Consider the following 25,252-nt stretch of genomic DNA (forward strand, 5'->3'; position numbering starts at 1 on the left):
TTTGTAGCTTTGGAGCCTGCTCTGGCACTAGCTCTTGTAAACCCGGGTGGTCTCGAACTTACAGAGATCCACCTACCTCTGCCTCCCTACTGCTGGGATTAAAGGTTTGCACCACCACTGGCTGGCAATTTTCCTCTGTCTTTTAACATGTGCTCTAATAAAGTTTTTTAATGTGTTCACAGTCTATAGGATTTTTCTTCTTGGTTGTTGGTTAATAATGTATACACTTTCAGGCTAAGCATATTGATTTAATGATGACAAGTGATAGAAAATTGCATCTGAGCCATCATTTTAACCATTTTTAATCTCTTCTTTTAGCTTTCTATTGCAGAACCAGAAGGCAGTTTAAGGAGAAAGTTGTTCGGGGTATGGTGGCTCTAATTTATAATCCAAGCATTCTAGAAGCCACTGTAGGAAGGTGTTGAATTCAAGGACAGCCCAGGCTTCGCAGTGAGCCTGCCAGGAACCTGCATGGTAGCATTGAACTGTAATCCCAACCCTTCAGAATGAGGGTAGGAAGTACAGTAGTTTGGGGCCACCACTCTTGGCTACCCAGTAAATTTGAGGCCAATCTGGGATACAGGACTGTAGGGCCTGGGGCCAACCCTTGTTCCTGGGGTTCATCTTGAGGACAGTTTCTGGTCAGCCAGCTAAAGCATTCTGTTTGTTCCTGTGCTCCCTCTGCCCTGCCTGGTGATTAGCTGTAGGGCATTGTTTACTCCATCTTTGGTGTGGTAATTTCCCACCTGCCTGTGCAGCAGCTAGGTATATAAGGATTTCCTCAAGGTTAATTAAACGGCATTCAGCTGATCTCTTTTCTAAATGACCCAGGTCTCTTTGTGTGTATACTGCCAAGTGCATGCCTCCTCACAAATACATGCCATTTTAAAATACAGATGCATCTTTTTTAAGAGAAGAGAACTCCATTGATCAAGCAAATATGAACAAGCCAGAGCAAGAAATGTTGGAACTCCAGGGGCAAAGACAAGAATCCAGTAACTTTCAGGGAAGACCATAGTAAGCTCTGTAACAAGAAGCCGAAATACCTCAAGATTTCAGAACATGGCAACACCGGAAGATTAACAATATGGCAATGAAAAGTGACAGGCCAGAGCTATGTGACCAAATGCAGATGGATCTCAAGAAACATTACACTGAGAAACAGAAATAAGCTATGCAGCAAAACAGGGCTGAGGATATATAGTCAGTGGAAGCTAGAGCGCTTAGCGTGTGCGAGGCCCTAGGTTCAACTCCCGTGGTGAAACATCCATGCATGTGCACGGGAGCTCACGTGTCCACACACACCCACACCCACACACTCACACTCCCAATTTGTGTTCACTTATAGTAAAGTTTGAAAAGATACAAAATTAGACCATTTGTAGGATACCTGTATGATGGTATAGATGCTACAACCAGAAACAGGCAGAAGATGGTGTTGGCACAAGGCTCACTGTGGGAGGGAGCGAGGGGCCTGGGCCAGCAGACTTCAGGAAAGCTGGCAGTGTTTTCCTTCTGGAATCCCGGGATTGGCACATGCTGTGCAGGAAGCTGTCACACTTACGTTTGTGCTTAAGTACTTTACATATTTGTGTAATAGACCTTAATTTTTAAAAAGCTTCTCTAAAGATCCATTGTTTTTCTATGTTGAAACTGAGGAACTCTTGAGTGACACCTTGTTACTTGGAAGAAAATAAATGGGGTGGAAAGATGTGTGACTTTGCTAACATTTATATTGAAAGAGAAAGGTGGGAAAGTGAGGTCAAGTGGGAAAGTAGAGAAGGAGGAAAGGAGGGGAGGAGAGGAAAAATGAAAAGATGGGGACAGACACAACATGCAGGGGGCTTGGAGAGGGTAATCCACACAGCAAAATTATTGCTAGATGTTTGCCTCTGGGCAAAAAAAAAACCTTGGCTCCCAGAGAGACAGAATTCATAGAAGAATTGACCTTCCCTCTATGCCCTTGCTATTTCTTTAACTTCATATCATGTGTTATAGATAGTACCTACTGTTTAAGTGCTGTTTTCTAGTGCTTCTAACATACTCACCCAGAGGGGGCGCTATCGACTGGTGTTTCCTTCCAGTCCCTACCCAAGGAAATGACCCTCTGAATTCTTGGCTTTCTGACCAGAGATTGGAAAGAAAGAAATCTTCATTTACGCTTTCATTTTACTTCATACCACAATACATCCCAGAAAAGAAACACAACTCATGAATAGCACCCCCTGCAACCAAGAACTATACATCTCAATAGTCAAAAGAGTGATCAGATGCCCTGAGAACAGACACGAGCCTAGAGATGCAGTGAGCTCACCATCTTGTCCGTGGCAAGACACAAACTAGATTCTAAAATCCAGTGCTAAAACCACAACAACAAAGAGAACATGTGGTCAGTCGGGTCCACATCCACAGTTCCTGCTCAGGAAACGAAGACGGTAGAATGTGCTTCCCAGCAGAGATGGCTTACGACCACCAGCCCACAAGGACCTTTCAGGCCAGATGCTTGGTTTGTCCCAGCATCGAGGATGAGTATAAATCCAGGTCGTCTCACTCTCTCTGAGAAGTGGAAGATGCTTGGAAACCTCCGACAAGTTTCATTCATAACCATATTTCGAATGAAAACGAAACTAACACATGCAGTAGAAAAAGAAGAAGAAAAACTCCAAGACTGCTATTTAAAAAAAAAAAAGAGGAGAGTCTTGTACATGACTGAGGTTTCAAATTTTGGTTGTCGCAATGGCTTGTCTCTGAGGGCAGAGCTGATTGGACTTTGGGCTTCTAGCGAGTTAAACACTATTGAAGGAAGTGAGCTTTGTCCTAACCCTGCTGCTGGCTGGCTCGCAAAGGCTCTGGACCTCTGGCAATAAAAAGATCACAAAAGAGCAGCATGTAGGACAGAGAGTTCCAACCTGGACAGAGGTGTTCAGGTAACTATGGCCTCATCTGATGCTGGAGGACCAAGAGTGGCTGTTATCGGCGGTGGTTTGGTAAGACCGTCCAGGCGTGTATTGCTCTTTGGATGTTTTTTTTATTAATATTATTATCCCACTAATGACTGTTTACCATGTGTAGGTTATTGTTTCTAACCTATTCTGATTATGACATTGCTTTTTATTACAATTATTAACATGATAATTGCTGATATTGCCATGTATGCACACTATGTCTATCTGCCCTTCTACCCTCTAACTTCCCTCAGATCTCCTTCTTAGTCTCTTACATTTTTAGGCTTTCTTCCCCCTCCTCTGTATGTGTGTGACTCCATAAGTGATAGAGAATATTCAGTACTTGTCTTTATAAATTTATATTATTTCATTTTATCCTGATGTCCTCCAAATCCACCCTTTTTTTTATCAAAATGACCTAATATATATTCTTGTTTTAAAACAACAGGATTTTCTTTCTTCTCTATGGCTAAATTCTACTCCATTGTATATGAGGACTATAGTCTCTTCATCAGCTGAGAGCCCTCTCTGCAATTAATCTGATAACAGCATTTGTTTTCAATTGTTCTTTCTAGGAAAGATATTTTATATCCACTAAGTATGAGGGTGTCTGTTTTCTTTTGTTATTTTGGTTTAGTAGTTCCTTAAAAAAAAAAATTGAACTTGATTTTGCTCCCAGGCATGGCTATGTGTCTGAGGCCATTTAATAAAAACATTTTGGCCCATTCAGGTTAATAAAATAACTAAGTACTCTCCGATGAAAAGGAAAGGGTCAAAGCATAGGAAATGACTAGTTTTTAAAACCTGTCAGATACTCACTAGCTATCCAGATAAATGAGAAATAACACATTTGCTCACCCATATTACTTGGCAGTTCCAATGTGACAGGATGGCCAGTAAACCCCTTACTTCTTAGCCCAGCAGGTGAGGCCACAGAGCTGTCACTCAGACCTAGCAAGATGTGAGATGTTGATATTTTGCCCTCAAGGGGAGGAAGGAGTGTGAATGTGTGCCGTATCTGTACAATCAAAGTTAGCTCATTCTCAAAAAAAAAAAAAAGAAAGAAAGAAAACTATTTTTCCTCTCAGTAGAACTCTGATAGAATAAAAATATTCCAATTAATGAAGCTATCACACAGCGGCTCCTTAAAAATAGAACCTCTCTACAATCCAGCTACACTACTTCCCAGCTTATACCTAAAATAATCAAGTCAGCTCTCTGAAGAGAAGCCAGCATGCCTCTGTGTATTGCTACAATACTCCCAGCAGCTAGGCTACAGAGTCAGCCTAGCTACCCACCAGAGAATGAGTGGCTAAGGAAAATGTCACACACACACACACATTATTCTTCTGCAAAAAACAGCTATGACAAGTCCTTTAGTATATCTGATTCTACATTTTTAAATGCCTAGAAATGAGCAGGTTGGGTTGCCCACATCCTAGGCGTTGACGGACTGAGGCAGGGGAGTAGAGACGGAAGCCTATGTGGGACACACAGTAAGATCCTGTGTCTCAACAAAGGCAAGCAAAACCAAGCATTAAGGAAGGTCACCACATTCTGTGATTGTCAGCCAGGCTTTGGGCCAGGCCTCGCTCTAACTCTTTCCGATCAAATTGTTGAACAAAATGAGAACATTTGTATCCCTGCCCATGGTCTTAAGATATTAAGATATGGATTAGGGAGTCAGCATGCTAGGGAGGAGAAAGGCAATAAAAAAGTACACAAGACAGCCAGGAGCTTCAAGAATTGTGCAAGCAGGGCAATGCTTGCAGAGGGTCTTGTAGTAAGGCCAAGAACAGCTCTCAGACAAGATAGGACCAGACACCTCCATGAGATGCAAAACTGACATGGACAGCACCTGCAGCATCTTAGAGGATCAGGGAAGAAGGCTGTGTTTAACTCAAAGTTGCATAGCGCTTGAAAGCCTTGGGGAGATTTTAGGAAGAAGATAAACTATGATTTGGAAGATCTTTCATGCTGGGCATGGTAATGCATGTTGGTATTCAGCACTGGGAGGCTGAGGAAGGATGCAAAGTTCCAGGCAAGTCTGAGCTTTATCACAAGTAAACAGACATCCCTGGACTTTTTATGCAGAACATTTAGGGAAATCAGGAGGAGCAAGACCAGTTAGAAAACTGCTATATCCGTGAATTACCCAAGGGTAGCAGCAAGGATGGCTCTTTAAGCACCTCAGAAATCCAAGTGGGAAGGGAACAAACCCACATATGATCGTAGAAGACGTTAAAGTGTGCCAGTTTTCTGTGGATTTCTCCCCGAATCTTCTTCCGCCGTGAAATCACTTCCTACACATGCCCTCGAGCTACTCCACTGTCATGGCTGACTTTGTCTCTGACAGCTCTTTCCAAACTCAGAACGTTGTTGATGCTAAATTGGTTTCAAGGGTTAGGAGCTACTCAGTGACCCGGAGATCTTTCTACACCACAGCCAATGTGGAGTAAGCCTAGTGAGTGTGCACAGCCCCGAGGCACAGGAGTGTCTGCCGCCAGCCAACAGCTCAGGCAACCCTATTCTCTTCAGTTTCTTCTGTTTCTACTTCCCTCAGTTTCTTCCTCTTGGGTTAAAACCAAATCCTCAGTGTTAAACTCAACTCTTCTGCCTTTTTTTTTTTTTTTTGCACTCCTCATACAGACATCTCTACATTATTCTCCACCTGGTCCTTTCTACTGCCAAAATCAGGGCACTTGGAACTTTCACTTCTGAAAGAAACATCCCTGGTGCACAGAACTCAGCAAAACTCGTGCAATCTTGGGTCAAGGTCTTTATAGTGTGTTGTTTGGGTCAAGTCTATCATTTCTGCAGATGCTACTGATATGTATATGCAAAGAACTTGTTGTTAGCCCTCCTTGGTGCTTCTATTTTAATAAGACTAAAACAAATCTCCATTTGGTTTTTTTTTTTTTTACTGATAGTTTAAAATATTTTTTGCGAAGAAATGAATTTCTTTGGTTACATTTTCATGATCTGTATTTCTTTATACTTTGTTTCTGCTCATCCTTTACAGGGTTCCCTCCCTGACCTTCCTCCTTGCCTCTTGCTGGTTCCCCTTCTCCCCACAGAGAGCTCCCCTTCTGTTTTTATGGCATACATATGCATCCCACTAATTCTGCTGGCTCCTCCCTCCTTTTGACCTCTTCCTCCCATGGCAGTTCCTGTTTTACCTTCATGCCCCCTCCACACATATTTAAATCTGTCTTTATGTCTGAGCGGAAACAAGCTGTCTGTCTTTACAATCTGGTGTACTCCACGCAACAAAATCACAAAATGATCCCCAGCTCTATCTGTTCTCCTGTAATGTTATAATTTCATTTTTCTTTACAACTAAATAAAATTTCATTGTGTACATATACCACATTGTACTTTCTTTTGTAGTTTTTGTTTTATTTAGTTCTTTGACAGTTTCATGGCATACAATGCGTACCGCTTTCTCCCTCCTCCTCACCCTTGCTACTCTCGCACCCAACTCCCTCCCCCAGACCTGTCTCCCAGATTCTTGACTTTGGTTTTGTGACCCAGTTAGTTTAACCAGGCTCCTCTGTGTCACCATGCAGGTCCCTGCCCATCTTTAGGCCCTGAGATTTCTCTCTATCTTTCCATCCCTGAGCTATCTTACCACAGGTGGAATAGACTTTGATAGGCTGTGGGAGTATATCTTCCTTTGTTCGGGAACCAGGGGACACTTTTGATGTTTCTGTGAATCTTCCTCCTTTTTTTTTTTTTTTTGAGGCTCTGGTTTCATTAAAGAAGTTTTACCTCTCGCGGCCGCTGTCTGTATCTCTCTAATAGTCTTTGGTGGGTTTCTGAAGTACTTCACAGAACCCAGTCTTGCTTCCGTGCCAGAATTTACTCCTCACACTTCGTCCCCACTTCCACCCCCACTTACTGCTGTAGGCTCTTGGTGTGGAGCTTTAAAACAGAGGCAGAATCAGTTCGCCAATGTCCATGCCCCTATGGGAAGCCTGCCCTTTCAGGGTCTGGCTTACTGTGCCCAGTTTCTTCCTTCCTCCACCCTCCTTTCTGTGATCAAGTATTCTAACATGTGTCCACTCATTTGCAGAAAAAAAAAAGCCAAACCTACGTCTTAATCTATACCACTTAATCTTGAACTAATGTGATTATTTTGTTCTTTTCTTTCACATCATTGGGGAATGAATTTAGAACTCTGCACATGCTAGGCAAAGGTAGTGTTCTCAGTCACCCGTTGACACTGAGGGAGACTGGTCCTAAGTTGGGCATGCAGGTCTCGAACTCAAGAACCTCCAGCCTCGGCTGGATTATAGAAATGCATGATCAGCCTAGATTATTTCACAGATTTTACCTCTGGTCCTTTTACAACTAAGTCAATATAATGAATGATCTCATATATCCATCCATACACAATAGTGCGTTTTCCAACAAAATGTCCATGTATGTACAGCACCCGATGAAGACATGAAAAGGATGGCTTTGATTTCTAGGTTGGAGCGCTGAACGCGTGCTTTCTTGCAAAGAGGAATTTTCAAGTTGATGTGTATGAAGCTAGGGAAGGTAAGTGGGCAATGGAAAATGGGGGAAGTTTCCCACTGTTTGATCTATGTCTTTGGGTTTTCTGAAAGAAGTTATAATAAAAGAAACTTAAGATATAAGAACAATTAGAACACTTTTAAAACATCGGTGATCTAAACTTAATTGACTACTAATTTACACCTGGTATTTTCTTTAGATGAGTCAACGAGTCTTATTTAAATATGACTCTGAACTGAACAATTGCTCAAATGCCGGGATTTCTCGCTCCTTCCCCACATTTGAGGAAGTGTGCAACACAGAGTCTGTTTCCTGTTTTTAGATATTCGAGTGGCTAAGTCAACACGTGGAAGAAGCATTAACTTGGCCCTTTCTTATAGAGGACGGCAGGCCTTGAAGGCCATAGGTCTGGAAGACCAGGTACATTGTTGATGCAGTTTTTGTCCTTTAACAAAAGTGTGTGTGTGTGTGTGTGTGTGTGTGTGTGTGTGTGTGCACTTAGGTGTCTGTGTGTGTATGTGTGAGTGTGTGTGCCGTAGACCTATGTGTTCACATATGTGTTGGGTGAACATACCCACACTAGTGCCCACAAATGCCAAAAGAACGTATTAAGTTCCCTCTCTGCCATTCTCTACCTTACCCTCTTGGGCTCTTGGAAAACATGGTCTTTCACTGACCATTGAGTTTTGTCACTGGGATCCACATGCAGGTCCTCATTAAGCTCACTAAGTCATTGCTATAGCAATGGTTTTCAACAATCCCATGGCATTGATTTTTATCCTGATATGAAATGTCACTTGATACCAATGACCTGCATATGAAAATTCATTCAGCAAAGGCTTGGGAAATTCCAGATTTGACAGGCCAGTAGACCCTTAACACATGATGGGTCTGTAGACTTGAGGACTGGGGACGTGACAGCTCAATCCCATCTGGTATCATGTCTCACACAGGATCTTACAGGAAAGGTGGAGCTCTGGTTGGATGGGTAGAGATGCTCTAGGTTCCTTTCAGGTGCTATGATGAAACACTGATCAAAGAAAATTAGGAGAGGGAAAGATTCGCTTCATCTTACAGGTTAGAGTCCATCCTTGAGAAAAGACAGAAGGAACTGGGGGTAGGCCTGCTTGCTATCATATGCGACTTTGCCTCCACCACGAAGTCACGGCCAAGGAAATACAACAGAAACCACAGAGGATTGCATTTTCTCCTCACAATAACCCTTCCCATGGTCAGAAGAAAAGCACCTAGCCCCCACCTCAGTACCTCTAACTCCTAGCCACTCCCCAGTCTGTGATATCTGATTTAAACCAGATAAACATTCGCTATTTTTCCAAATTAAAAAAAAAAAAACACTAACATACTCAGGAGCAACGTATTCACTGAGTGACTGCTCAACCACATCAAGCTTCCTGGGTCCCTTTAAAGATTTAACCTTAAAAAATCACATTTAAATTCACATCTATTTAATTCTCATGGTGGTCTGTCACAGCAATGGAAATGGTTATTTCTGGCTCTTTTCAGGTCGTTTCCAAAGGAGTGCCCATGAGAGCGAGAATGATTCACTCTCTCTCAGGAAAGAAGTCTGCAATTCCCTATGGGAACAGTTCTCAGGTAGGTTTCCACTGGAAGCAGTGGACTAATTATCAATTCTAACCGAGTCCAGTGCCTGCAGCGTGCCCCTTGCTCGTTAGCCCCTCCTTTAACTCAGATATCTCCAGCCTCAGTCTAGATGTCAGGAACACATGTACTAGTTAGATAGCTAGTTCATAGATGCTCTAACCAGGGTTCAGTCAATAATGCCCATTGACCTCCTATTGATCTCATAATGAGGCCACTTCTTGTTCTGCGTGTGGCTCCTGCTGCCCAGCTGTGTGGGGTGCCCTCTGCCTCCTTTTCAATTAGAGAAAATTACCATGTTATTTGTTGTTGAGTATCATGTACAAGGACAGTACTGCGCTGCAGTTGCCTTTCCCCAAATGACCCTCTTGCCCTGGATTTGCTTATAATAGAATGTACAGAATGAGCCAGAAGCGCTTTCGGTATTTCATAATTCCTCAAACAACAGAGGCCAGATGTCGTATTTGAAAGCAAATCCATTATCCTGCCCCTGTGTTTTTCTTGTCTTTTACATACCAACATTCAATAGCTGGGAGAAAAAAATGTATTTACATCTAATTATACCCTTTGAGTTTATTTCTTGGAGAGAGACTAAAGGTCCCAAATATCCATCAACAAGAGGGTAATTCCCAGACTGCTGTATTTTTATGGAGTCATGCCTTATGAAGCGCAGAGCCCAAGTAAGGTTCACATTCTTCTGAAGGACCAGGGGCAGTCATCTGGTTCACGGGGAAGAGACATCGGTAGACCAGGATGACAGAAGCGTCACTGTGTGGTATGGACAGGAAAGAGAAGAGCAGCTTGGAGAAAGGGGGAAGCTGGAGCTTACAAACAGTCTACAGAGCAAGTAGAATTTGAAAAACTTGGTAGAAATTTTAAATCAATTGGAAAACAATCTAATAGAATGGAGGAAAGCTGGACAAGACATCATTTTGAAGACTTTGATCTGAAATGCAAAGTGTAATTCAGAAGTTTGATGGAGAGGGCCTGTAAGTTCACTCTAGCATAGCGTCATCTTGAGAGCTATTGAACTTGAACCCAGCTACCACGCTTTGTAGAAGAGGAACAGCCTGCAGACTTACATGAGATGCACCAAGAAGGTAGTTTTCTTCTCAGGGCTGTGACGGGGAAGCCTGGGCAGCACTGCCTGCCACCCCATTGCTCTCTGTCTCCGTGTTCTTTTGGATTACCATGGAACATCCTAAGGAGACTGAGCTGTCCAACCAAGTTCACACCAGAGCCTTTGGCCAATCACGTATCCATGGACAGAAGAAGGTAGAGCTGAAATACCAGAGAAACTGGGTGGAGACAGTGACTGGACTAGCGGCCATGATGCAGCTGTTCTGGTGGGGACTGACCCCCCAAGAGGGAGCAGGTGTGTGGGGGAGTTCCAATTTTGGAGCCTTCGCTACAATAGGAAGGAAGTGGTTCCTCTCCCACCACCACTGCTATTTCTCGATTCTTATGAACTGGGTGGATGCTAAGTTTACAGCCACCCTCTTCTTCAGTTTCTGCATGAGTGCACTGACATCTTTGTGTTTTAGTCCAACACAAAGTCTACTTTGCCCTTTAAGAGCTATATTGAGTTGCTTTGAACCATACAGCTGCTCTGCCTGAGGAAGTGCTGGCATCCTTATGACCCCAAGATTTCTTCACATCTTCAGGGAGTCCACCTTCTTTTGACCTCCGCAGCCTCTTGGTGCCCAGATCCCTCTCACACAGTATTAGCTGGCTACCACCAAGATCCACACCCAGTCTCCACTCATAAAACTTCTAAAACCAGCTTGTATTGGAGCTGGGAAGAGGACCCGTTACTTGTTGTGTAGCCACGAGGCCCTGTGTTCAAATCCCCAGCATTCAATCTGGAGAATGGCTCAGCAGTTATGAGCACTTGTTACTGTTCTAGAGGACCTGAGTTCAGTTCCCAGCACCCACACTGGGGAGCTCACACCCACTTGTAACTCCAGCTTCAGGGAGTCCAGCAGCCTCTTCTGAACTCCATGGTGCCTGTATTTACTCATATGAACACACACATGCACATAAATACAATTCAATCAATGACCTGGCACCCACATAACAAGCCAGGCATAGGCACACCTGTAATCTCTCTATTAGCAGTGCTGTGGGATGCAGAGACAGGAGGATCGCCAGGTCTTGCTGGCTGCCAGCATAGCTCTGGGTTCAGTGAGAGACCCTGTCCCAGAGGAAGAAGGCAGAGAGAAGGCACATACACACACACACACACACACACACACACACAGAGAGAGAGAGAGAGAGAGAGAGAGAGAGAGAGAGAGAGAGAGAGAGAGAACAGGACAGCTGACGCCCTCCTCTGGCCTCCATACCATACCATCACACGTGTATACTATACACACACACACACACACACACACACACACACACGGGGGGGGGGAGAAGACAAGGAGAGAAGGGAGAGTAGGGGAGGGAAAGGGAGAGAGGGAGAGAGAATGGATCCACTGAAGAGCTCTGGGCCATGGACAAAGCATAAGAAACACAGTTTAGATATCCAGATGTGCAAAACCGACTTCCCAAATCCTCCATAGCCCTTCCTCCTTGAGTTGTGTGTCTCTTGGCCCTTTCTCCCCCACTATGTATAGACACCTCCTGGCTGTTCGGACAGTCTCCTCTCCCTCTGAGACTGCCCTGGGAACTGTCAGGATACCGTGCACTATACAGAGGTGGTCAAATTTTCCGGCAAACTCCTAAGTGTCTATGTACAAAGTTAAGATGCTTTGCTCTCTTAGTGGGAAGTGTTTTCCTTTGAAGGCGTGGAGGACAGAGAAAGTGACTGCTTTCCCTCGTTGTATCTGAAATGGTCTGCATTAAATCATTGTGTTGCCTATCTCCAAATAAATTGTCTAACGTGGCCTTTATCCTTGTGCTTTCTATCTTTAGACTCCTTTAGTCTTATTAGTTCCCGGAGGGATCAGCCTTTTAGAACAGGTGTAGGAGGCAGGCCCTGCAGCAGGAACGGCACTGACTCTTGCTTATGAGGAAATGATATCCAGAGGAAGTAAACCATAGAGAAGTCCAGGGGGCCCCAGTGGACTATTATGTCTGCTGGTTCCCACAGCACACAAGCCCTATAACCAACATGCAACAACCATTTTCACCACATTAATTTAAAGGAATATTTATAATTGGAGCATTTCCTAGCACCCTCTATAATGTTTCCTTGCTGTGCTGGGTGTGGAGGCCAGGACTTTGGGCGAGTTGAGCAAGTACTCTACCCTTGAACCATAGCCCCTGGCCATTCGACCAGAACTTGTTTTTTGTTTTGTTTTGTTTAAGGGCAGAGGCCTTGTCCAGGAATCTTGCTCCGCACCTGTGGGAGTGGGGGTGGGGGCTTCACAGAGTTAACAGTCTGAAGCAAGCACTTTTTACAGCCGCTAAGTGGTGAGCCGGAGGGAGGTTCCACACAAACAAGTGGTGTTAGCAAAGGCTGAGGTAAATTAGTTAGGACATCCTGACCTTTGCTTCCTAAATAGAGTTGGCCAATTTTCCAAGGCATTCTCCAACAAAGAGATCAGATTCTAGTTAAATGTAGAAATGGGCCTCCGCACTAATACAAGATGGAGGAACCACTGTTTTGTCTTGCCCTGCCACGACAGGAAGCAAGCACCTCCTCAGCCACCGTCACTGTAATACGGTCAAGTTGTTTTTATACCAAATTTAGATTTGACTGCTACGGTGAAATTTCTACTGCAGAACGAGAAGAGCTGTAAGTTAGAATTTCCATGCTAAAAACTGTGTGGTCTCCCATGACTTGGAAAAATGTTATACTTTAAATACTTAATGAATTCACTCTAAATCATAAGACGGTATTGTGACTTTCATGCTCCCTGGTAGGCATGTTTGCTATAAAGTAACTAATACTTAAAATGAACTTTTTGTGACTTTACTCATGTGATGATGAGTCCCAGCAACCTAAGATTTATAATTCTGGATCAGTTTTTATTTTGCTTGAACTTTTTCTTTCTGTTTTTAAACTAAACTAAAATAAAACATTTTAATTGATGCTTAAAGTATTATGGTCCCTGGACACCATGCGTGCATTGCATTATATAAGCTGCTACATTTTAACACACGGTCTGAAATAAACAACATGTGTCATAGTGAAAGGCCCTTGTTACCTTCGCACATAGCTTTTTCTAAAATTAAGGCCTTGGAGGTAGGGTTTTATTTTGGGGGGGTGGCAGTGCATTTGCTCTGATGTTATCAGTAGAGAAGCAATGTAACAGCCACATTTAGAGAGCTCTGATGGAAATGAAAAACTCACAACGTTAAAATTAAATTAATGGAGCTAATATTTTCTCTGTGAGAAGGTTTTGGTTTTTATAGTATCAAATTTTCAGAAAGCCTAAGCTAAAAATTTGGATATTATATTTAGCATATTTGGTTAACATTATTATCATTGTCTAACAATTATTATTATTATTATCATACCATTTAGCTAAATGGTTCTAAAACAGTTTGCAACCTCCTGCTAAATAGTGACTATTTCTTTTTTCTGAGTAACTTAGAGTTACATTTTCCCATTCTCCAGAAACAATGTCTACTTTGTTTTTTTTTTTTTACAGTATATCCTTTCCATAAGCAGAGAGAAGTTAAACAAGGATCTACTGACTGGTAAGCCTAATGCTTTTGTTCACTCAACTTACTAGGGTTTGGTTGCTGCTCCCTTTTATGGGCTCTAAAGAATAAGATTGTGTAATAGTAAAACTGCCACAGTGTCTCTTTTCATCTCATCAAGTATCCAAGTGAAAATAATTCACTCCTTAGACCTTGGAATTCTACCACACACTGTCTGGTCAAGAACTCACCGTCCAGTGGGTCAACAGACATAAGCAGACAGCTTGCCAAGTGCTGTGTTAGATGCGCATGTCTATGAAGGCTGAAAGGAAGCTGCAGCCTCGGTCCAGGTGTGCCTAAGGAAGGCACCAGGCAAGGCTGGGTAACAACAGTGTGGTGAAGAGGCGGGAGAGGGGCGAGGGTCAGATTTATGTTGTAGGAAATCAGATGTATAGAAGGGACTGGAAAGGAGGAAGATGCAAAATCTAGCTCTCAAGTTTGTACTCTGAGTACCTAGACAGAACTCCCCATAAACTGCTGGGCTTTCAAGTAAATCTGCAAATTTAGTTAACCATTGCACAACATCCCTGGTAATCTTTCACACTCCTGGTAACTTTCACATACCTGGTAACCTTCCACACCCCTGGTAATGTTTAACCCCCCTGGTAATCTTTCACACCTCTGGTAATCTTTCACACCTCTGGTAATCTTTCACACCTCTGGTAATCTTTCACACCTCTGATAACCGTTCACACCTCTGGTAATCTTTCACACCTCTGATAATCTTTCACACCTCTGATAACCGTTCACACCTCTGGTAATCCTTCACACCTCTGGTAATCTTTCACACCTCTGGTAATCTTTCACACCTCTGGTAATCTTTCACACCTCTGATAATCTTTCACACCTCTGGTAATCTTTCACACCTCTGGTAATCTTTCACACCTCTGATAACTGTTCACACCTCTGGTAATCTTTCACACCTCTGATAATCTTTCACACCTCTGATAACCGTTCACACCTCTGGTAATCCTTCACACCTCTGGTAATCTTTCACACCTCTGGTAATCTTTCACACCTCTGGTAATCTTTCACACCTCTGATAATCTTTCACACCTCTGGTAATCTTTCACACCTCTGGTAATCTTTCACACCTCTGATAACTGTTCACACCTCTGGTAATCTTTCATACCTCTGGTAATCTTTCACACCTCTGATAACCGTTCACACCTCTGGTAATCTTTCACACCTCTGATAACCGTTCACACCTCTGGTCTCCGTTCAGACCTCATTAAATTTAACAATAGATTATGCCAGTTCAGTGATTATATGAACAGATTCACTACCACAGAGCATACCCCACAAACATTCCTACTCTCTCTTTTTTTTTAATTTTAAGAACTTCTTTTACTTTTGAGATAATATAATTACATCATTTCCCCCTCCCTTTCCTCACTTCAAAACCTTCCATATACCCCTCCTTCCTCTCTTTCAAATATGTGACGTTTTTTCATTCCTCAATATAACCTTTTTAGTCTGTATATTGTTATTTGTATGTATATTTTAGGGCTGACCATTTGGTGTTGGATAATCAATTGGTGTGTTCCTCCTGGTGTCTTAGGATTTATATCGCTGTGAAGAGACACCATGGCAGTTTTTATAAAGGAAAACATTTCATTGGGGCTTACAGTTCAGATGCTTAGTCCATAATCATCCTGGTGGGTAGCACACAGGCAGGCACGGTGCTGGAGAAGTAGCTCAAGAGGTCTACATCTTGATCCACAGGCAACTGAAACAACTGTGTATCTCACACTGGGTGTAGCGTGGGCATGGACCTCAAAGCCCCTCTCCACAGTGGCACACTTCCTCCAAAAGGCCACGCCTCCTAATAATGCCACTCCCTATGGGTCAAGCATTCAAACACACGAGTCTATGGAGACCAGTCCTATTCAAACCAACAAGCCTGGGAAAGAATTGATTTCTGCCGCTCTCAGCATTCCGTGCCTATAGTTCTAGGTATAGGGTTGGGCCCTGTGGAATTTCCCCCATCCGGTTTGCTGTCCTTGCTCAGCTCCTGTTTAGGCAGCCATGTTGGTGAGACTTTATGGGTGTAAATTCTGGCATTCTTAGGAGACACAATCTCACAGCAAACTCTCTGCTCCTCTGGCTCTTACAGTCTCCCTGCCCCTTCCACAGTGACCCCTGAACATTAGATGCAGGCATGTTTCGTAGATGAATTCTTAGGAATGACTCCACAATGCTGCATTTCCATTGGTTGTGCTTTCCTTTTTATTTCTTTTTTCTTTTTTTTCTTTTTTTTTTTTTGAGACAGGTTTCACTGTCCTGGAACTAGCTCTTGTAGCCCAGGCTGGCCTCGAACTCACAGAGATCCTCCTGCCTCTGCCTCCCAAGTGCTGGGATTAAAGGCGTGCGCCACCACCACCCGGTGGTTGTGGTTTTCTGTAAAGCTCTTTATCCGAGGGGTGAGGGCTGCACCTAATCTGTGGGTATAAGGACAAATGTTTAGAAAGTAGAGGGCCTATGATGGGTTAGCAAAGTGGAGGCTGTAGGTTCTCCTCCAAGACCCATGACGTCACTAGCCTCGGCTCTCAGCTCAAAGCGTGGTTTCCCTCTTGTTCTGTTGCCTCTTTAACCAACCCTTCTTGATACAGCCTAGAAGTCGCCAACTTTTTAGAAAGTTAAATGTTCCATAGAATCAGTTTTATCTCCAGTTATATTTGGAACTGTCTTTCAGCCGGAAGGCGGGTGAAGTGGGGCCAGGGTACCACACCTCCTCGGTTCGTCTTTAGGAAGACGGTAAACACCAAGCAGATTTTAGCATAGCAGTGTCACAGACCTGTTTAACATCCTCTGAATTTACTAAGATAAAGATGAGATCGAGTTGTCACTGAAGCAACAGACACCACAGCAAGTGCTTCACATGCACCGATTTCCACAACTACGTGAGGCGGGAATTAAGTTGAGCTCAGCTTCACAAATGGCCAAATGAAAGCTGAGAATCTTAGGTCCCACTGTGGTAGAATGTAGATTTGAGCTTGAGTCTGTTGATCCCAAAGTCTCTGATTTTTAATGACTTAATTTCCTCCTTATTATATATGAAACATCAACTAATACTACAGAGCTGATAAATACGTAAATATATACATAAATACCACATACATGATATATGTAAGTATATGTAATATACACATAATATATTATAATTAATATATTAATACAATTAATATAATTATAAATAATAATTAATGTTTGTAATATATTTGTACAACATAAATATATACATAAATACCACATTCAGAGGGACTAGTTTGGTCCTATGCTTGTTTCTTCCCAGTGCAGTTGGAGTTGGTGAGCTCCCATTAGCTCAGGTAGACTGTTTCAGTGGGTGAACCCATCATGGTCTTGACCTCTTTGCTCACATTCTCACTCCTCCACTCTTCAACTGGACTTTGGGAGCTCAGCCCAGTGCTCCGATGTGGGTCTCTGCCTCTGTTTCCATCAGTTGCTGTCATCCACCATGACCAAATTGGTTTCATCCCAGAGATGCAGGGCTGGTTCAACATTCGAAAATGTATCAATGGAATCCATCATATAAATAAACTGAAAGAAAAAAAACATGTTCATTTAATTAGTTGCTGAAAAAGCATTTGACAAAATCCAACATCCCTCCAGATAAAGGTCCTGGAGAGGTCATGGATACAAGGAAATTACCTAAATATAATAAAAGCAATATACAGCAAGCCAACAGCCAACATCAAATTCAATGGAGAGAAACTCAAAATGATTCCACTAAAATCAAAAACAAGACAAGGCTGTCCACTCTCTCCATATGTCTTCAACATAGTTCTTGAAAGCTTTGGCAACAGCAATAAGACAACAAAGAAATCACGAAGATTCAAATAGGAAAGAAAGAAGTTAATCTTTTCTCTTTTTCTTATTTATCTTTTTAGAAATATAATATTAATCTTAGTAGAAATATATTACCATTTTCACTAGATTATTTGGCAGTGGCAGATAGAGGAAGATGGTTCAGTTTCTTCTTTCTTTTTAATTCCTTTTTGTTTCCTGAGACACAATCTTACTACATAACTCAAGCTGGCCTTGAACTCATGATCCTCCTGCCTCAGCTGTGACATGGTTATAGGTTTGGACCACCATCACCAAGCTCAACTGGTTTTTCAATCACTTGGTATCCAAGTGTCCCAGGACTGGAAGTACCATGAATCAAAAGCCCAGAGGAGAAGGAGATAGGCATGCATAACAAGAAGCATTTTTTTAATGGCTGGCTATTTCCAGTCACAGATGGAGTTTTAAAGGCAGCTTTGAAGTTTGTGACAATTGTTTCTTTCCAAGGGCACAAACAGTCTCAGGGATGCTGGAGTTGGCACAATGTTATGAGTAGAAAACTCTTGAAGTGAAAACAGCTGTTTCTCATTTGTCTTTATTGTTAAAAGTTACACTAGACTATCCACAAACCATATTAAGAATAAGTATCTTTCTGGGCGGTGGTGGCACACACTAATATTTTAGCACTTGGGAGGCAGAGGCAGGCAGTTCTCTGAGTTCAAGGCCAGCCTGGTCTACAGAGTATCAGGGCAGCCAGAGCTACCCAGAGAAACCCTGTCTCAAACAAAACAAAATTATTATTATTAAATAAAAAAAATAAAGCCACACACTATGTCTGGCTTGACTTTAAAAAGAAAATAGCCAGGTGTCATGGTGAATGCCTTTAATCCCAGCACTTAGGAGGCAGAAGCAGGAGGATCTCTGGGTTTGAGAACAGCCTGGTTTGCAAATCTCCAGTACAGCAAGGGCTACAAAGAGAAACCCTGTCTCTAAAAACTGAGAAACAGAGAAAGAGAGAGAAAGAGAGAGAGAGAGAGAGAGAGAGAGAGAGAGAGAGAGAGAGAGAGAGAGAGAGAGATTCTGGCATGACAGGTACGCACATGGAAGCCCAGCAATCAAACAGAAGAAGCAGGGGGATTGTAAACAGGAGACTAGCTTAGGATACACATGAGATCAAGATTGTATTATACAATAAGACCTTGTCACAAATAAACAGAACAGTTAATTAACCAAGCAGTATCTCTCTCTATTGTTCGCAGTAAATGATCAGCCTTTCGGTTTGATCAGGTAAAGCACAGCTGAAACTCAGTTCTGTTTACCTTGTTTCTTCCCTCAGCGGTGGAGTCATACCCCAATGCGAAGGTGCACTTTGGCCACAAGCTGTCGAAATGCCATCCCGAGGAAGGGGTGGTCACCGTGCTTGGGTAATCACCGTTCAGGCTTTTGATCAGAGGGCAAGGGTGGGAGTGGTGAGCTCTACCAGCAAACTTTGTTCTTTGGCTCTTTCGAAAGAGTTCAATGATTACAGTCTTCGCAGCCAAGGCCTTTGGTTTGAGAACAGTTCCCTGATGTTTTCTAAGTACCCAGAAGTGCGAATTCTGAAGTTCCATGCTTGGGTGACCATAATCAGTTAACCATGCTCGGGTGATCATTTTCGGTTCAGACTCTCTCTTCCTAGGAAATAGGTGGCCCTCCCCTGCTTTGTGTCTCGTGTCCTCTTGCATGGTGTGACTTCTCTGCCTGTCCTTAGCCAACTCTATGTCCCTACCCTCAGAATACCACACTCAGTCACGGGTTACACAGTCATTTGCAAATTCACATTTCTAGCATTAGCATGTGTGCCCAGGCCTCTGTCCTCATTCTCAGTGAGGTCCTGATCAATGATGCACCAACCCAGGCACAGTTGCATTCGCTCAGATTCTAGAAGCCTTTCTCATCTCTATCGCCGCCCCCCCTCCCCCACAATATTCCTGTCTTCCCTGGGACTGTTTTGACACGATCAGTCCATTATGGTGAGTTCTTCTCCCATTTTCTCTCATTAAATCTGTACGTTTTCATTCACCATGTCTGTCTTCCTACGGTCTCTTTCTTCTTCTGTGATACGATGGTGTCCAACTCTTGTCCCTGCCAAGGTGGGCTCATGCCATTGCCTCCTGTGTGTCCCCTCTTCCACTTCAGATTGAAAAGCCAGCTTCCTGAAGCTGTCACTCTGCAATCATCATCCTTCTAATGGAAGAAATCTTTTTCTGCCTTTTGCCAGAATCAGAAATTTAAACTTCCATCTTTATATCCAAAATTCTTCTTCCCTCTCCCTTTGCCCTCTGTGCATTGCACAGTTAGCTTTCCATATCTGAGGATGTTCAACCACGCATACAACCAACCTCAGATCAAAAGTGTGCGAAACAGACATTGCACCGCCAAGAAAATGTAAAAATAAAAGAAGTCCTCTGTGCCGACCACGCCGAGACTTTTACTCTTGCCTGGGCTCCCCAGTGATACAACCTCTCACACAGCATTTCTAGAGAGCAGTTGAAGCCTCTGGGAGGGTTTGTGCAGGACATATGCAAATACTGTGCTGCTAGACACAAGAAACTTGAGCATTTGCAGGTTTAGATATTCTGGATCCAACCCAGGAGGTCAACAAGGGAGGAGGGTGTTCTGTTCTTAAGCTTGTTATCTAGTATCCTTTCCTCAGACCCAGCGTGTTTTCTCCCGCAAACCCTGGTCACATGCCTGCGGATACTCCTGAGTCCGCTCACACTTATAGATGTGTTTACCCTTACACTTCGGGACTGCTTTCCTGTCTTCTCAGTTTTCTTCCTTCAACTCTGTCACACTTCTGGAGCAAGCTCGTCTGTCTTTGTAATATCAGAGTAGTAGTACATTTTTCTCATTCTCTAAAGCAAAACCATGTCTGGGACAAGCATTTTCATCTTAATTTTAAATCTGTTGATTCAAGCTAGATAAAACCAGGCTCTAAGTTAGATGTTTAAAAGTGGGCGTTTTGAGTTACTGCTAGGGTTTGCTTTTAACACCCAAGTCGAAATACATTACCGTTTTCACTAGATGTTTGTGTTGGCTGGGGGGAATGGTTCGTTCTGTTTTTCAGACCTGACCAAGTTCCCAGAGATGTCACTTATGACCTCATTGTAGGATGCGATGGAGCCTATTCAACGGTCAGAGCCCACCTCATGAAGAAGCCTCGCTTTGACTACAGTCAGCAATACATCCCACATGGGTACATGGAGCTGACAATTCCACCTAAGAATGGGGAGGTAGGTCTTCTCCCTTCCCATAGCCGTCTCCCATAGGAGCATCTAAGAGAGCTAGTGGAGTAGATTAATAATGGATTTCTGAAAGGAGATTTAAATTGTGTTTTTCTCATTCCCCTTTGTTCCATTACTAAGTTCTATGCTATGCCAGAAGCAGATAAGTGCTATGGAAATTTTTGCATGAAATTATTTTAATATAAAATTTTATGTTTAAAAATAAAACAAAACTATTTGAGTCTGTCACAATCAAACATAGAAACTTATTATGGAAAAGGAAATACTAACAGAGGCAATATAAGAACATTAACTTATATGAAGCAGATAACATCGAGTGCTTAATTAGCATCCAAAACACCCATTCTAAAGTTTTGATCTGATTTCATCTCTTCTAGGTGAATAAGGGCATCTATAAAGTATCTAATTAATCAAGACAGGAAAGTTACATTCTAACATACTCTACAGGGCAATCAAATCATCCTTTTTGTTTGCTTGTTTTTCAAGACACAGGGTTTCTCTGTGTAGCTTTGGAACTTGTTCTGGCACTCACTCTGCAGACCAAGCTGGCCTTGAACTCACAGAGGTTGATCCGCCTGCCTCTGCCTCCCGAGTGCTGGCATTAAAGGCATGCACCACCACCACCTGGCTCAAATAGATATTTTTAACATCTCATTGTCTTTCCATTTCTTCCTCATTGTCGTCAAATCATTCCACTGATTTCCCTGTACCTGTTATATGAGGATCCTGACCTTACCTTTGGAGACCCGATAACTCTGGATTCCAGGGTGAGATGGGTCTGTTGACAAGCCAGCCCTAAAGTAGGCAGAACAGTGCACAATAAAGTAGCTGTGATATAGTCACTTACCTTCTTACGTTTCAGCCACTGTAATTATTAGTAATAATTAATAGTCTTTTCTTCAAGGTCTCATTTTTTCAAGCAGTTATCTTGAGACAAATATGACCCAAATACAGGGGCATTTTAACAAGCCCTAAACAATTTTAAGCATTTTTTTAATCTTTCTTTTCTAAAAGCATTTGTTTATATACTAAAGGTTATGGACATGTACTGTGCACTCAGCATATTTTTCCCTGGAGCTTCTGCCCTTCGTTTTTCCTTGCCCTTTGGCCCTTACACAGTTTTACTCTTACTTCCTTGCCATGTATACGCATGATTTTCTGTATCTAAGTAAAATCTAGGAATCAAAACTCAAGAAAACATAAGATCATTGTGTAAAATCAGCTTAGTTCATGCCCTCAATTTTTTTTGCCCCTTTCTTTTCTCTTTTCTCTTTCTTTTTTACTGTGCAACTTGTGGCCCATCTCCCAAGTGTGGAGTGGGAAGAGAGACTAGATGCAAGGCCTTTGGGTATTACTATAAAAACATCTCCATTCCTCTCATTCTTCAAGGTTTGTGAACTTAGCTTTACCTTAAAGCCCATATTCTATTTTATTCTTTGAGAATTTTATGCATGTACACATTGACATAACTCCCTCTCTCCTCTCAACAGATCCCCCTCCTGACTTCATCGCTTCTTCCTCCTCCTCCTTTTATTCTTTTTCATCCACTAAGCCCAGTTAGTGCTGTTCATATTTGCATGGATATGGAATCATCCATTGGAACGTGGGAAACTTACCAGTGACCACACCCTTAAAGATGAAAGAATTTCCCTCCTCTATCATTACCGATTGCCGGAGGCTCTTCAGGAAAGCACAAAGCCCGAAAATCATCTCCTTTATCTAGGTGGAAATTTAAGATGACCTGATTTTGTGTAGAACTTGTGTCAACAGCCACAGATGCGGCGAGTGTTTGGGTGCAGTCTCCATGCCGTGTCCAGAAAGTTCACAGCCCTCTCCAGCCTCCAGCCCCTACAGTCTTTCCATCTCTCCTTTCACACCCCAAGGCCTACCTCAGAGCTGTTTGGGAACAATCAGAATGCTAACCGGATTTATGTTTTGAGGGACCTCAGATGAGAGGCACAGGAGGAAGTACCAAGCTGCCCTCAGGCTGCAGTCCCATACAGCATCTCTCCAGAGTGTGGCTTGCCGATAAAGAAGCTGGGATTTAAAGTTTTCTAGACCCGAGGACTATTTGTGAACTTCCGTGTATTCTTGGTAGCATACTGTATTTGCCATGATATACAAGCCATTCTTTGTGTCAGTGAGGAAGCCAGAACCTAAATGTTGGCTTCCTCACTATTTTAATCAAACTCTGACCTTTGATACTGTGTTAGAAAACCAAGTTAGCTTCTCTTGTTGTTTTCCGCCTTGTCTTACTTTTTAGAGTTCAGCAAAGATGAGGAAGTAGGAGAAAAATACAAAAGCTGGCAGGAGGGACAAGCAGGGCATTCGCTCCAAGTGCTAGGTGCCTCTCTACCTCCTCCACCTTGCTCAGCCTGTGAAGCTGTACCAAAGCCCTGCTGTTCCCCGCTTAGTTCCTCTGTGCTCTGATCTTCTATACAAGGCCCCCTTTTAGCCGTTTACACATCAACCCATTGTTTCCTATATTTTCAGTCAGCACCAAAACTCTCACTCTCTTCCTTCCTCCCTCTTTGTTAAGGAGAAGTGACTTGGCTTTCCATGGAGCTGTTCTTTCTTGTCCACTCTAGTCTGTAGTAATAGGAGCGGCAGCGGGGCTGCATCCCCAGCACCCGGCCTCCCACATGGCTAGCTTATGCTTCTAAATAATTACTCAGACACTGTATTCTTTTAAACACTGCTTGGCCCATTATATCTAGCCTCTTCTTGGCTAACTCTCGCACCTGGACTAGCCCATTTCCAATCATGTGTGTAGCACCCCAAGGTGCGCTTACTGGGAAGATTCTAGCCTACGTCCATCCTGGGTCGGAACTGAATCGTGTCTGTCTCAGAGAGCAGAGCTATCGCATCTGGAGAGGGGAGCATGGCGTCTCTGAGCTCACTTCCTCTTCCTCCCAGCATTCTGTTCTGTTTACTCCTCCCACCTATGTTTTAACCTATCAGGACCAAGCAGTTTCTTTATTGCTTAACCAATGAAATCAACAGATTGATATATGACACTCCCACATCACTAGTCCCTGTGTAATCTTTGAAATCAAACAGTTGGGCACTTGACTCATTTCAGTGTCTATGGTTTAGACTTTGTTTAGGGTTCTGGGGCAAAAGCAACAACAACAACAAAGAGCAGAAGAACAGCAAAGCCAGGCAGACACAACCTCTGTAAGACACAATGACTTTGCTGGGAGACTGCTGTTCCTTCAGTTTTGTTCTGACGACTGGAACTCAAGGCTTTCCTGTCCCATCTATAAAATGTCAAACTATTGCACATAATCGCACACACATAAACATCTACCCACATAAATGTTTCATGTGCATATACTTTATGTACATACATATGTATATCGACATGCATGTTTCTGTGTGTAGAAAGGGTGAAAGAGAAAGAATATCTTATTACAGTATGGTCTCATATCTTGAAATAAATGGTTAAAGAAACTTGCTTAAGGTTGAATGTATAAAGATAGAACCCAAACTTTTATCTAAGACAATGTGTACTTCATGCAGTAACACGCGTGCAATGCACCCTATGTGTGGGCATGATCTAGGTGACTGTGGAAACAGTGCAGTCACGGTAGAGATGAGCTGCTTGCTAATCGAGCCTGTGTTCTTTGTTACAGTATGCCATGGAACCTAATTGTCTTCATATTTGGCCTAGAAATGCCTTTATGATGATTGCCCTTCCAAATATGGTAACGTACAAGTTCTTATCTGCTTTTTATGCATCTTAATAATTAATATTTTTTATGACTTACTTTTGTGTTGGGCATTTATGTAACCTAGTTGAGCTCGTCATTTTTTAATCTGGAATTCCAGTCTTTAAGGTCTGCGTTCTTCCGTTCGTCTCCAGAGTTTTTTCCTTATCTCTCCAGCTTGCTGTGTTCTGTGGTAGTCATTTCCTTCCTGTTGCTGTCTGTCATAGGATCAACACTATCTTAAGAGGAAGCAAAAGAGGAGGAAAAAAAATCACATGAAACAATATGTAAACAATCCAAGGACTGCAATATTTGCTTGGTGAACATGGATGGTTTGCATGGTAGCAGTTTTCCTGGTGACTCAGGAAGCAAGGAGCCCCCTGAGACATGGCAGAGCTTTCCTCCAGGGGAAAGGGGACAAAGCTGTCTTGGATAGTCTCCTGCAGGAGATCCTTAGTCCCCACGAGGGCCCTGAGTGCCAGCGTCACGATCTTCTCTCTCAACTGTCCCTCTCCCTCACAGGACAAATCTTTCACATGTACCTTGTTCATGCCCTTTGAAGAATTTGAAAACCTTCCAACAAACTACGATGTGCTGAACTTCTTCCAGAAGAATTTTCCAGATGCCATCCCTCTGATGGGAGAGTAAGTCTCCATGGGAAATTGTGTTTTTCCTGTCTTTGGTTTGAGTTATTCCAAATTCAAACAAA

General features: G+C 42.8%; 1 protein-coding gene across 4 annotated transcripts in view; it reads left to right on the forward strand.

Annotated features, from left to right (window-relative positions):
• The first annotated feature begins 2,725 nt into the window (after positions 1–2,725).
• Kmo (kynurenine 3-monooxygenase) overlaps positions 2,726–25,252 on the forward strand; it is a 33,661-nt gene continuing 11,134 nt past the window's right edge. For 2 of the 4 annotated variants that reach the window (XM_075989214.1, XM_075989216.1), the window contains exons 1-9: positions 2,726–2,987; positions 7,421–7,490; positions 7,789–7,886; positions 8,991–9,080; positions 13,688–13,736; positions 18,883–18,970; positions 20,656–20,821; positions 24,469–24,540; positions 25,066–25,187. In XM_075989214.1, the coding sequence (XP_075845329.1) occupies positions 2,934–2,987; positions 7,421–7,490; positions 7,789–7,886; positions 8,991–9,080; positions 13,688–13,736; positions 18,883–18,970; positions 20,656–20,821; positions 24,469–24,540; positions 25,066–25,187 (809 nt within the window). In that variant the 5' untranslated portion in view covers positions 2,726–2,933. The remainder of the gene's footprint in view (positions 2,988–7,420; positions 7,491–7,788; positions 7,887–8,990; positions 9,081–13,687; positions 13,737–18,882; positions 18,971–20,655; positions 20,822–24,468; positions 24,541–25,065; positions 25,188–25,252) is intronic. The other 2 variants (XM_075989217.1, XM_075989218.1) reach the window with 2 other exon arrangements.

This window comes from Microtus pennsylvanicus, chromosome 10, assembly GCF_037038515.1.
Source record: "Microtus pennsylvanicus isolate mMicPen1 chromosome 10, mMicPen1.hap1, whole genome shotgun sequence".
Classification (NCBI taxonomy): domain Eukaryota; kingdom Metazoa; phylum Chordata; class Mammalia; order Rodentia; family Cricetidae; genus Microtus; species Microtus pennsylvanicus.